The sequence below is a fragment of the Piliocolobus tephrosceles genome, chromosome 2, assembly GCF_002776525.5.
Source record: "Piliocolobus tephrosceles isolate RC106 chromosome 2, ASM277652v3, whole genome shotgun sequence".
NCBI lineage: Eukaryota > Metazoa > Chordata > Mammalia > Primates > Cercopithecidae > Piliocolobus > Piliocolobus tephrosceles.
The window spans coordinates 156,091,195-156,105,330 of NC_045435.1; the positions used below are offsets into that span (position 1 = coordinate 156,091,195).

The window sequence follows — 14,136 nt, forward strand, 5'->3', positions numbered from 1 at the left end:
ACACAAAAACCAAAAGGAAGACTATCTTAAAAACAGCCAGAGGATAAAGACAGATTGCCTATAAAGGAAGACAGACTGACATGTGACTTCCTATCCAGCAGTCAGGGAAACAGATGACAATGAAACAGTATCTCTGTGCTTAAACAAAGAAACTGTCTAGAACTGTATACCCAGCTGAAGAGTCTTAGAGAAACTAAACGAGTCTCTAAAGGGTATTATTTTAGGAAGAAAGAAAATGATTCCAGAAGAGAGGTCTCAGATGTAAGAAGAACTGGGGAGAGCAAAACAACAGTTAAACGTGTTAGTAAATGAAACAAATGTTGATTATATAAAAGGATAATGCCTAATTGTGAGATTTTAAAAGATAATGAAAATACTAGACAAAATCACATAAGCTGAGTATGTTGATGAGTGGGGACAGGGAGAAGGGCTAGTTGTGATCATTAACATATTCTAGGCCGGGCTTGGTGGCTCACGCCTGTAATCCCAGCACTTTGGGAAGCCGAGGTGGGCAGATCACCTGAGGTCGGGAGTTCAAGACCAGCCTGGTCAACATGGAGAAACCCCATCTCTACTAAAAATACAAAATTAGCCAGGGGTGGTGGCGCATGCCTATTATCCCAGCTACTTGGGAGGCTGAGGCAGGAGAATCATTTGAACCCAGGAGGTGGAGGTTGCAGTGAGCCAAGATCACAGCCACTGCACTCCAGCCTGGACAACAACAGCAAAATTCTGCTTCAAAAAAAAAAGTTTTCTAAGGTTCTTGTTTAATTCGAGATAGATTAAAATTCTGATTAACTTTAGATTTTAGGTTATGATACACATTAAATTTATTTAAATTTATATATTTTTGGCTATATTAGGGATTTTATAAAGTCTCTTTTTAATAAAAAAGAAGTAATGATGTTTATAATGCTTCACTGGCAATTTACCTTACTACATAATAGTACATACTGAGGTGGTAGTCCACAGTACAGTGTTTCATGCATTAAAGACCACAATAATCCAGTAAGAGGCATTTGTTACAAGGTTTTAATAAAAGGCTCATACTATTAGAAACTCACACACAAATCAAGCAATGCCTGTATATACAACAAATCAAAATAGAGCTAGTTAGCTGAAGAGAGAGAGGGTTAAAGGATTCAGGACCCTATTGTCTTGCCTGCTCAGAAAAAAAGTTATAAGCAGAACTTAAAGGAAAGCAAAAGGTTAAGGTTAATTTAACTTAAAATCTAGAAAACGTGGCAGAGATCACATATGTATGTATTAGGCTACTAAAATATTTCTTACTAACTACAAATACTAATCAAGCATTTCTTACCTACTGTGGAGCTATCATTTTCATATTGAGAGAGCAGATCTTCATCAGCTTGCTCATGCTTTTCACTAGGAGCAAAGTCTTTCTTAGAGAAACTCCTGTTCCTCTTTTTTAAAAGAGCTGCTTTACTTTCAGGCTGATGTGAAACTGGAATTTCCACTGGCTGGTAATTAGCATGGATATATGGTTCTTCAGAAAGCATATAACCTTTACTGAAACACTCCAGCAACCACTTTGCTCCCACTACATGAGGCCTACAAAAACAGCACATAGTTATGTATTAGTGTAAGCTATAAAACCATCATCCCACTTGTCATGCAGTTTCCAGAACTGCATGGATATGCAATTGTAAGAAAAATTATGTAGTAGAAATTGATTTGAATTAAAAACGGAAAAAACCTGTGGGCCGATTTATTCCAAAATTGCTTCAATTCATCATCATAATCTCCCACAATAACATGAGTTACATCTTCATTAAGCTGGTTAAAACGAACTCCACCTCCACTGTTAATAAGTCTTCTCAGTTTATCTTGCTTTCTGCCACTAAAACCGCAAAGATATATCTGCAAGAAAGAAAATATTTAATGTATATAAGATGCTTTCTCTCAATAGAAAAAAACTAAAAATATATATCTAAATCCACAAAATATATATCTAAATCCACTGTGTATAAATAAAACAACTTGTGTACATTTAAGATATATGAATAAATATATTTTGAAACTTTTGATTTTTTAACTGTTCTGTAACATTGATTTTTTAATCACTCTTTACAATCTCATACAGATTATCTTTCACAGTAGATATTTGATAAGTATTTTGAGGCTATAAATAAAATAGAAGCCAGATTCCAACAGCTTCTAAATATTAGTGCATACCAATTTCTAAAATGCAGGTAACTTCTTTAACTGTGAAGCTTACTTGTACATTTTAAAGTAATTATAAAAGTAAACTGTAGTTAGCTGTCTGAATTCAGAACACCTGGGCTTAAATTGTGTGTGTGTGTGTGTGTGTGTGTGTGTGTGTGTGTGTGTGTGTGTGTGTGTGCGCGCGCGCGCGCGCGGGCGGGGGGGGGGGGGTGGTTTCCAGCTGCCAATGATTAACGACAATAGGCAAGTTGCTTACACTCTTTAAACCAATTTTCTTACCTATAAATTGATGTTACCTTATTCACAGAGTTGACTGAACAAAAAATATATGTACATCAAAGAACTGAACACAATGCTTTGAGGATAACATGTATGCAGTAATATATTTTTAACTACCAGGATGTATACATTTAAATCAATTTAATCAATATAAAAACCATTTTATCTCTATTTTACATAAGGTGACCTTAAAAAAAATTTAAGTATAACAAATCTATCCCAAACTGTATTTACACCCCAAATTAAATCACCCCCATTACTAGAATATATTTTAACAAATAATTGGAATCATATGCTTTCTATATGTAAGAAATAATTAAAAGTTATATCTAGAATTAGTAGTCTAGGATAAAAGATCATACAAAACATCTCTGGGCCAGGTGTGGTGGCTCATGCCTGTAATCCCAGCACTCTGGGAGGCCAAGGCAGCAGACCACTTGAGGTCAGAAGTTCAAGACTAGCCTGGCCAATAAGGTGAAACCCCATCTCTACTAAAAATACAAAAAATTAGCCAGGCGTGGTGGTGGGCACCTGTAGTCCCAGCTACTTGGGAGGCTCAGGCAGGAGAATGGCATGAACCCAGGAGGTGGAGCTTGCAATGAGCCGAGATTGTGCCACCACACTCCAGCCTGGGCTACAGAGCGAGACTCCGTCTCAAAAACAAAAAAAAAATAGAAAAATTAGCCAGGCATGGTGGCACACACCTGTAATCCCAACTATTTAGGAGGCTGAGGCAGAATTGCTTGAACCTAAGAGGAAGATGTTGCAGTGAAGTGAGATCACGCCACTGCACTCCAGTCTAGGCGACAGAGCAAGTCTCCATCTCAAAACAAAAACAAAAAACCCACCTTTTGTATAGCTAGTAAGTTGGTAAGTTTAAAAAAAAAAAAAGGTAATTTGCTAAATTTCCTTTTTTTTTTTTTTTTTTTTTTTTTTAATTTTGAGACGGAGTTTCACTTTTGTTGACCAGGCTGGAGTGCAATGGCATAATCTCGGCTCACTGCAACCTCCGCCTCCTGGGTTCAAGCGATTCTCCTACCTCAGTCTCCCAAGTAGCTGGGATCACAGGCGCCTGCCACAACGCCCAGCTAATTTTTTTGTATTTTTAGTAGAGATGGGGTTTCACCATGTTGGCCAGGCTGGTCTTGAACTCCTGACCTCAGGCATCGGCCTGCTTTGGCCTCCCAAAGTGCTGGGATTACAGGCATGAGCCACCATGCCCAGCTCCAATTTCCCTTCTTAACAATAAGGTAGGGTTAAATTTTTGCTACTCTGTGAAAATTAATGCACAGCCAAGTCATTCTACAAACAGGAATATATTAAGTTTTCCAATCTAAGACAGCTGAAAACGTATAGCGTATGATATTTCCATCAACAAACTCATAAGACAATTATTCATATACTAAAAAATTAAATAGCCCAAGAAATACCAAACAAAGCAGTGGCTCTAATGGTGAGGAATACAGACTTTGGAGTAGATAACTGGCCACTTAATGTCTCTCTGTGTGACTCTGAACAAGAATTTTAATTCTCTAAGTCTTACCCTCAAGATAATATCCATTTTAGAGTTATCTGTGGGAATTAAATGAGATTTTATATATATATTAACATACATAAAATGATTAGTACAGTGTCTAATACACTGTAAACACTTAGATGATAGTTATAAATAAAAGTCCAAACCTGGGCAACATAGTGAGACTTTGTCTCTGCAAAAAAAATTTTAAAAACTAGCCAGGTGTAGTGGCACATTCCTGTAGTCCTAACTGCTCAGGGACTAAGGGGTGGCTGATGCCCAGGAGTTCGAGGTTACAGGACGCTATGATTGTGCCACTGCATTCCAGTCTGGGCAACAGAGTGAGACCCTATCTCAAAAAAATAAAAATAAAAAATCCAGTAAGTCGTTCAGAAACTAAGTGCTCTCAAAATACAGCAGATGGAAAGATTAATGTAGTTAGGAGGGTTAAGAGAAGAGTTAAAACCTGAAATGAACTTTTAAAAGGTAACAGAGGAAGATACCTCACAGGCAGAGGGACTCTTGCAGCCAAAGGATGGACATGGTCTAGTAAGCACATCTACTTAGCTAGAGTGGAGAGTTTACATAGGTAGTAAGGCGCAAGCCCAACTCTGAAGGGTCTTCAAATTCAGGCCAGGAAATGCTAATGCGTATCATCACTTACTGCATGTATTATATAATAAAGACGTACCCGACAACCATCTAATAAATCTTCAGGTGCTTGAAATGCACTGATATCCAGATTTTCTAGATTTTCAAGTGTAGGCTCCAGTTTGCTGTTAAGTGAATTACATATTGATTCACTTATGCAACTTGCATTTATGTTGGAAATATTGCTGACATCTGAAAGAGTACGACCTACATATTTTGAAAACATGTATAAATTTATGGGAGATAAAATAATCATGATTATATATTGTCTATGGATTAACTTTTCTTACAAATATAGGGCAATAAACAACTTCCAAAGTAAGATTCAGGGGTGTTTACTGAAATCTTAGTGGCAAAGTATAAAAAGGGAAAATGAAATTAATTAAGCCTCCTATCTTATTTAAATGAAAATAGATTTAACACATTTTCCTAATAGTGTCTTGTTTCCCATAAAAATCTGAAGTTGCTGACTTTAAGGTTCAAGAGGCTTACATTTGAAAAAATATTTTAAACATTTTGCCAACACAACACCTACAAAATAGAAACAGTTTTAATTTTTATACAAATACAGACGATCTATAACAATTGCAGCAAAACCGTAAATTAAGGAAAGATTAATATATGCATGTCAGTAATGTTTCAAAGATTAATACTTGTATCTTAAGCCTCCATCTACCATTGTTCTTAATTTCTTTAATCATCTTTTGCATTACATCAGGGTATAAAAGAAAGCATTCATTCATTCTAAAAAAAAGTCATGAACAGTTCAGTACTAACTTTTTACACAATTTGACTATTACACAATTATGCCTAGAAGCATAGCAAACAAGAAAAAGAAATTCCCTATCTCAGTGATTCTATTAACATGCTGATTATTACACAGAAATATGACTGTCTTCAGAATATTTAATCTCAGTGAGACTCACTATCAATTGTGTTGATCTGGCCAGTAGGAGTTGAAGAATTGGGCATAGTCTTTGCTTCTGGTCTAGGTTCTGTCTTGTACATGGATTCATCCTGACAAAAACCTTTCTCGATACTGTCAAAAAACCACTGCGTGGTCACACAGTGTATATTCCATCTCTTGGCACACTCATACTTCTGACCTGTAGCGTTAAGAAAGAAATAGAGAAAACAGGAGAAACCAATAAATGAAAACCATTAAAATCTATCTTTGCAGAAATATTCAAATTATAACAGGTTAATTTTTTTTTTTTTTGAGATGGGGTCTCACTTTGTTGCCCAGGCTGGAGTGCAGTGGTGAGATCTTGGCTCACTGCAACCTCCACCTCCCTCCTGGGTTCAAGCGATTCTCCTGCCTTAGCCTCCTGAGTAGCTAAGATTACAGACACGTGTCACCACATCTGGTTAATTTTTTTGTATTTTTAGTAGAGACGGGGTTTTACCATGTTGGCCAGGTCTCAAACTCCTGACCTCAGGTGATCTGCCCGCCTTGGCCTCCTAAAGTGCTGGGATTACAGGCGTGAGCAACTACACCTGGCTGTAACAGGTTATTTTAAAAACCTATCAACAAAATTAAAGTTACCAGTACTTACTCTTAAACAGCATGCTACACAGTTTATTACAAAGTAGTATTTTAGCTTACTGCCTAATTATATTTTCTATGTGTTGTATAAATACACATGCCATGTGAGAGGGTTTATCTTTTACACAAACTGCAGGAAGACAGGAGCAACTGTGGGGTAACTGAATTAATACCGGACTTGGGTTTGCATATAGGCTCCATCATTTACTTTCTTTAAACCAGCTTGTACAATGTGAAAATTATAAATGTGTGCAATATAATAAATCCCAACTTTGAACAGACCATTCCAATGTCAACAGGCTTCTACTTAAAGTCCAGGATAGATAAGCCAATAGATAAATTACGTTAAAAATATGTAACTTTTTATTACCTTAAAAATCTTTAACACAATGTATTTTGAAGCAGTATCACAGAGGAATTGAGGTCAATATGTCAAATGAAATGTTTTTTGGCATTCTTGAGAGAATCAACAATGAACAGTCTTCAGATTCAGAAAAAGAACAGCAGTATCAACTCTACTCACAGTGATTCTATCACAATTGGCCATACCCAAAGTTCTGACTTAAGGACAATTACCATTTAATCTTAATTTCTTCTCAATCTAGGTAGCTTAGTAAAACACGGTACACATATAAAAGGCAATCATAAAAACATTAACAAAACTCATCTTTTATCAATTTGTGTATATTTTAAGAGTGCTGATAAAAAATCATCCAGAATAATGTTATGGAACACCAAACTTAATAGCAATTTTAAAGAATTTTTCTTGTTGGTAATTTTCTTTTTCATTTTTTACTGCCTCATGTTCCGCAAGGTGTGTCTTCCAGTTAAAACTTGTAGTTCATTCAGTCAAACTAAAACTAAGTTAAGCCTTTTTAAATTAGTCATTAGAAAGAAATGCCAATTAGCTATATTTTTTAGTTTTCCTGTTATTTATCCAAACTTCTTGTCATTATTTGGTAACTGTGTGAGGAACATTTTTAAAAAATCAAAAGATACAAAAGTAAGCTTAAATAAAACATCACTAAAAGTTTTTGGGTTTTTTATACTTACTCAATGACCTGAATAAATATGAAAAAAAGTCATATAATCGGTTTATAGATTGTGACCCAAACTACCTTTGCAAGATGTTAGAGAAAACAGTATCAAACTAGATTAACGACATGTCAGAAGTAAAAGCTGTTCTGTAAAGATTTTAAAATATTAAATACTAGTGGCTGGGCATGGTGGCTCATGCCTGTAATCCCAGCACTTTAGGAGGTCAAGGTGGGCAGATCACTTGAGGTCAGTTAGAGGCCAGTCTGGCCAACATGGTGAAGGCCCGTCTATTAAAAATAAAAAATTATCCAGGCGTGGTGGCAGGTGACTGTAATCCCAGCTACTCGGGAGGCTGAGTTGGGAGAATCACTTGATCCCGGGAGGCAGAGGTTGCAGTGAGCTGAGATTGTGCCACTGCCCTCCAGCCTGGGCAACAGAGCAACACTCTGTCTCAAAGTAAATAAACAAATAAAAATAAAATATTAAATACTAGAGAAAATGTTCATTTGGCCCTCTGTGAAACAGTTTTACCTTTTGGTTCTTGCACAATGAGGTGCGTACATTCATTCATTTTCAATTGTCCCATGTATTGACCTCCATGCTTAACTGTGAGTTGCTGAACTTCCTTCCTGTCTAAGCCACATAAGCCAGTCACACAGATTATGCAACCAAGAAAAATAGGACACTTGAAATCTTCCATGTTTATATCAGTATATCTAGTTATTTTTCTGTGGGAATCAAATGGTTAAAAAAGAAAATATTAAATTTACCAGAAGAATAATGAAAAACAACACAAACACCACTATTGCTTTCCTCATGTTTTAGGATTTAAAATCATTTTTTTACAAAGGAGAACCACCAAACAGAATTACACTAATTGCTCACCGAGTTCAATAACATGTCTCTAATACAAAGTAATTGTTTCAGATACAGTCTCTCAAAACCATTTTAAGGGAAAAATATACATTTCCTTAACTCTAGCCCTTGCTGGTCACAGTGATATATTTTCCAAAATTGTAAGTCTGAATCTCTACTTAAAAACCCAAAGGTAATTTGGTTGCCTATTAGAAAAACGAACTTTTTAATCTTCCCATTATTCTATATAAGTAAAAGCAATGATTTCTGGCAAAATACTAACAAAAATGTTATTATTCTGTTGCCATGCAAGGCAGATGTGTTGATGAAGTAATCACATTGGGAATGAGAGTTGCTGACATGGAGACATACTTAGGATATGCCGGATGGTGTTGAAAACAAGCCCAGAAAAATACCGATATAATTCGTATGCCAATAGAATTCTGTGGTATTTGGTCTTGTGGTTGTTTATCTAGTTGCAGGGGAACTAAAGTGTGCCCCTTGAAATAAGCTCTAAGCTCCATGAGGGAAGTGACTATCTGTTTTGTTTACTAAATATAACTAAAGCCTAGCTCGGGTCAGATATGTAAAATGGGCTCAATTAACATTTATTAAATGATCACATCTCAGCTGATGACTTACATATGTTTATATTCAACCTTACACATACGATCTTTTGGAAGGAATGCAACTGCCAAAATGACTAATTTATTCTCCATCTTAACATACGGGAATGGAGTTGAAGGATAATGCAACATAAAAGCTACAAAACTGCCAAACTCGTTTTCTCAATATTTCAGAAACATTTACAGCTGAGAACTTTATCACCAAAGCAATTATCACTCTGTAGCTAATGATAAACCCTTAGCCCATGCTATGCCTGTCAACTTATGTCTTGGTAATAAGAGCTTATAGATTCTGTTCTTCTGTTTTCACTGGAGAAAACAGTAATGATACTATTTTTTTCCCTGAATGATAAATCCAAAGAGCATATCACATGCCAAAAATGACTGAATGCATCATTTTTCAAATCTAGAAAATATAAAAATGTCTTTCTTACTTCTCTTTTGACTTCTCCCAAAGTGTTTTTATCCAAGAGGGAAGCAAAATAGGTTTCTTCAGGTTTGCAGCAACTAAATATTTTTTGCTACCAACTTCTCCCGCAATAAGGTGAGTTACTGATACGTTAAGGTCTCTGTATACTCGTCCGCCCATCATTTGTACATATTTATGAACTTCTTCCTGCAGCCCCAAAAGAGAACACATTAATACTGAAGTAAACAATATTGCTTCCATTTTTATACACTATCTCATAAATACATTTTGCTGTTGATAGTTTGAATACATAAGTGTTACATAATATTATAAAGTTAAATAATTAACCAAATTATTTTTTGGGAGATAAATATGAATTATATTTTAAAAAGATTATTTTCCTATATTTATCCCTTTCAACTCCATGAATGTATTAAACTACTATACAGAGCATGTATAAATCTTTGCCTCTATATATTTTAATATACATGTGTTTTTTAACAACATAAATTGTATCTATATAGTATATAAATATGTTTTAGCCAGGCTTGGTGGTGCGTGCCTATAGTCCCAGCTACTTGGGCGGCTGAGGCATGAAGATTATTTGAGCCCAGGAAATCAAGGTCGCAGTGAGTCGTTATTGTGCCACTGCACTCCAGTGTGGGTGACAGTAAGACCTTGTCCCAAATATCTATATATATGTATTTCTATAGCTCTCTCTCAGAATGATTTTTGTTTTTTGTTTCCGAGATGAAGTCTTGCTCTGTTGCCCAGGCTGGAGTGCAGTGGCGTGATGTTGGCTCACTGCAACCTCCGCCTCCCTGATTCAAACAATTTAGAATCCTTTTTTTAAAAGGCTGTCCACCTATAGTGGAAAAAAATGTAAGTGATTAAAAAATGAGTGTCCTTTTAAATTAAAACAAAAAATTTAAATTAGCCAGTTTTCAACAAAACAAATTCTATACTCAATTTACTTAAAAAATGTATATGTATACATATATACACACTGTGGTTGTATATTGAACTTTGTTAAAAGTCACGAACAATAAATGGTAGGTCTTTTAAGTTATCTTCTATGCAGTGAAAAATTAAGAATAATAGATACATAAATTGTTCAATCATGATGAGATCAATATCTACCCTTTTTTCTTTTTCCAGACTTGTACAAGATATGGTTACATCAGACATAACCATATTATAAACTGGATGTTCGGCTCTTGGGACACATTGCTGGTAGTGCATACAAAATATGACTACTTGTGGACCAACAATTCTGCAGCCAAGCTACGAAAAAGAGAAAAGCTTACATGAGTTAAGAAGGAAAAGACCACCAGTCTTACCAAATTACATTTTGTAACATTCACCAATTCTTTACCAAAGTTGATGACCACTGTGGAAAAATCAGCAAATTGTTATAAGAAAAAAATAAAAACGACTATATAATTTCTCAGATATACTATACATTAAACACTCACACACAAAAGCAAATCAAACAATGCAAACTATCAAAAGAAATAAACTTCAGGCCAGGCACAGTGGCTCACGCCTATAATCCCAGCACTTCAGAGGAGGCCGAGTGGGGTGGATCACCTGAGGTCAGGGGATCCAGACCAGCCTGGCCAACACGGTGAAACTCTGTCTCTACTAAAAATACAAAAATTAGCCAGGGGCAGTGGTGGGCACCTGTAATCCCAGTCTCTAGGGAGGCTGAGGCAGGAGAATTGCTTGAACCCAGGAGGCGGAGGTTGCAGTGAGCTGAGATCGCGTCATTGCACTCCAGCCTGGGCGACAGAGTGAGACCCTGTATCAGAAAAAGAAAAGAAAAGAAACTTCAAGAGCCCCTTTCACTCAAAACTGCCTTACTGCTTACACCTATAAGCCCAATACTTTGGGAGGCTGAGGTGGGAGGATCACTTGAGCCCAGGAGTTCAAGACCAGCCTGGCCAACATCGAGAAACCCTGTCTCCACTAAAAATACAAAAACTAGCCAGGTGTGGTGGTATACATCTGTAATCCCAGCTATTCAGGAGGCTAAGGCACAAGAATCACTTGAACCAAGGAAGCAGAAGTTGCAGTGGGCTGAGATCGTGCCACTGCACTAAAGCCTGGGCAACAGAACAAGACTCTGTCTCAAAAAAAAAAAAAAAAAAGAAAGCCTACTGTAACATAATTAGCCTTTCAATCCTGGTCTTGCTAAACCAAAAGAATGCCAATGTACTCATAAGTTGCATAATACTTCATAATCGGCAAAGAATGTACGTCTATTGAAGCAAAGATAAACCAAAAAACAGACTACCAAAGGAACACACTAGAAGTCAGCAAACCTTTTTGAGGTGATCAAAGACAATGCCACTAAAAGGGTCACAGATATAAAGTGATCTGTCATTCTCCTTTATCTTCAATGCCTCTTCTTCTGTAATAATCTGAAGATATTCTTCTGACTGGAATTCTTTTATGGACTGAAAGAAAAAATAAAATAAGAATGTACCTGAAATGACTCCCCTGTATTTAGGTCCTATGCAAATTCCATCTCAAATCCAGCCTTTTCCCTATTGAAAGTCACCATCATGTTTTAGACCTCTGCAGAAGGCTCCCAAATGGTCTTTTTCCCTTCCTTGCCCTAAATCTGTGCTCTACACAGCAGCTAATAATCTTCTTAAAAATACAAGTCAGATCATGTCACTGTTTGCTCAAAACCTAATATCTTCACACCGCACCCAGAATAAAATCCACATTTCTTACTATAGCCTTCAAGACAACACAGTCTGGTTCCTGCCTATCTTCCCACCTTTACCTCCTACTTCTCATCTCCCTTGCTTACTCTATTCCAGCCACTCCCACTTTCTTGCCAGCCCTGGAACAAGCCAACCATAACCTCATTTAGAGGCTCTGCTCTCGATCTTGCAGCAGGGAATACTCTTTTTCCAGGTTTTCACCTGACTTAATCTCCCACTTCAATCAGGTCTGCTTAAATATCACCTCCCCAGAGATGCCTATCCTAATCATGCTTTCTCAAATACCCCTTCCTCTACCCTTTTAGTCTATTTTATTTAAATATATATATATATAGAGAGAGAGAGAGAGCGTTTTTGTCTCTCTCCCCTGGAAGTTTCATCATGTATCTTGTTTGCTACTATATCCTGATACCCAGTAAGCACTCAAAATGTTCTGAACCAATTCTGAGGTCCTTATGTTAAATACAGTAATCCCTTTAAAAGTGTAAGCCAGATCAAGTTTACTCTTCTGATTGAAACCCTCCAATGGCTCTCCACTGAGAGAAAAATGGCCCACAAGGCCCTACATGACCTCTTTACCATTATTCTCTGACACATTCCTTAGCACTCTTCCCCTATCCCTCACTTACTACACAACAGAACACTAAACTTGGATAGAGACTACAGACACTTTCCCAGGGGCTGTATAAGGTTGCTCTCTCTGCCTGAAACATTCTTCTCCAAATATCTGCAAGGTTATCTCACCTCCTTCACGTTTACTCAAATATCTTTTTCTCCATAAAGCCTACCCTGATCACACCCTATTTAAAATTATAACCCCCTTTTCTTCCCACCCCCAAGAAACATCCTCTGGAACCCCTTAACCTGTTTTGGTTTTCTCTCTTCCTAATTTATCATATCTGATTAGTGTCTATGTCCTCCTGCTAGAATGTAAGCTCTGAGAGAACAGAAATCTTTGCCTGTTCTGATCACTGATAAATTCCAAGTACTAGAGAAGTGCCTATCAAATCATGAACACTTCAATAAATACTTGCTGAATGAATGAAATTTTAAAAAATCTGCTACAAATCTTCTCAAACTTTAATGCACACTGACGATCTTGTTAAAAATGCAGATTCTAAGTGGTAAGTCTGGATTGGAGGCCAAGATTCTGCATTTTAAACAAACTTCCAGGCCATGCTGATACTGCTGAGATCTGTGAGAAGCAAGGCTCTACATCACCTCTATCATCATCCAATTATCACACTGTACATAATAAAACAAAAAACAATTAACCAAAAAATTTTCAAGTATGACCAATATACGACCGACTCAAATTTTTACAGCACACAAAGGACCACTCTGGTTAGGAGGCAAATGAAAGCAACTTAATTTCCAAGAATTGCAGGTGAGTCACATTAAACAGCAACGTGATAACAGACTTCCAGCCCCCCGAAATACATAATAATGTACTTAGATCAATTCGAAAATATGTAATAATGATATATCTGTATTAACGTAGACTATTAAATTATTATGAAAGTGAACTATCTACTTCTAAGACATAAAGCCCAACAAATCAAAAACACTTAAAAACAAGAAAATGAATTCACGGTATTAAGACGTTTTCAACCCTTACCTCGAGAGCTTTAAAAAAACATTTGGAATTGTCTGAAGACTTTAAAAACTTCACAAAAAACGGTTCTTTGTCATTTCTGGACATTTCTGAACTGTCAAAATAAAGGAACCATTAACAAGAACAAAACCACATTAGGTATAAAGTTCCATGTTTAACCCACCTATTTTTCCACGCAGACAAGAATGCCTAAAGACAGACATTCTGGCTCTGCCGGTGAATTCGTCAAAGGCATTTGTAAGAAACCCTGGAATGTGGGCAAAGCCAAAGAAAAAGATAACAACACCAATCCTTGCAAATCAGAGAACAAAATTAACCCAAATTGAATACCCTGAGGAGGGCCCTGCTATGAAGGCTCTAAGTCCTCTAAGCCAATGGACATTGAATTGCACTTGTTTTATGGATACACTGAGTGCATCTGTCCCTGCGGATACCCACGGCCTGCGAGGTTCGTTCACCCCTCAGTAAACAGATTTAAATATAAACATGGAAGCCAGTTAGCATGGTCTTGCCCCTGCATAAGGCCAGATGCTCCGGTTCCCAGCTCCAGAAAAAGGCCTGGCTCTGGGATCACGGAAGCCACGTCCTTTAGGTGTCAAAGGCCCACTCGTCAGTCCCAGGGCCAGTTACTAGGACAGGAAAAGAGGGTCCCGAAGGCCACAGAAGGCCCGAGAGGAGT

General features: G+C 37.0%; 1 protein-coding gene across 4 annotated transcripts in view; it reads right to left on the minus strand.

Moving 5' to 3' along the window:
* TOPBP1 (DNA topoisomerase II binding protein 1) overlaps positions 1-14,136 on the minus strand; it is a 63,693-nt gene that overhangs the window by 49,341 nt on the left and 216 nt on the right. For 2 of the 4 annotated variants that reach the window (XM_023207448.2, XM_023207446.1), the window contains exons 2-10: positions 13,461-13,551; positions 11,432-11,566; positions 10,248-10,391; positions 9,133-9,314; positions 7,749-7,945; positions 5,560-5,739; positions 4,674-4,840; positions 1,718-1,881; positions 1,322-1,572 (exon numbers count right to left, since the gene is read on the minus strand). In XM_023207448.2, coding sequence (XP_023063216.1) covers positions 1,322-1,572; positions 1,718-1,881; positions 4,674-4,840; positions 5,560-5,739; positions 7,749-7,945; positions 9,133-9,314; positions 10,248-10,391; positions 11,432-11,566; positions 13,461-13,544 — 1,504 coding nt within the window. In that variant the 5' untranslated portion in view covers positions 13,545-13,551. Of the gene's footprint in view, positions 1-1,321; positions 1,573-1,717; positions 1,882-4,673; positions 4,841-5,559; positions 5,740-7,748; positions 7,946-9,132; positions 9,315-10,247; positions 10,392-11,431; positions 11,567-13,460; positions 13,552-13,620; positions 13,705-14,136 lie in introns of all 4 variants that reach the window. The other 2 variants (XM_023207447.1, XM_023207450.1) reach the window with 2 other exon arrangements.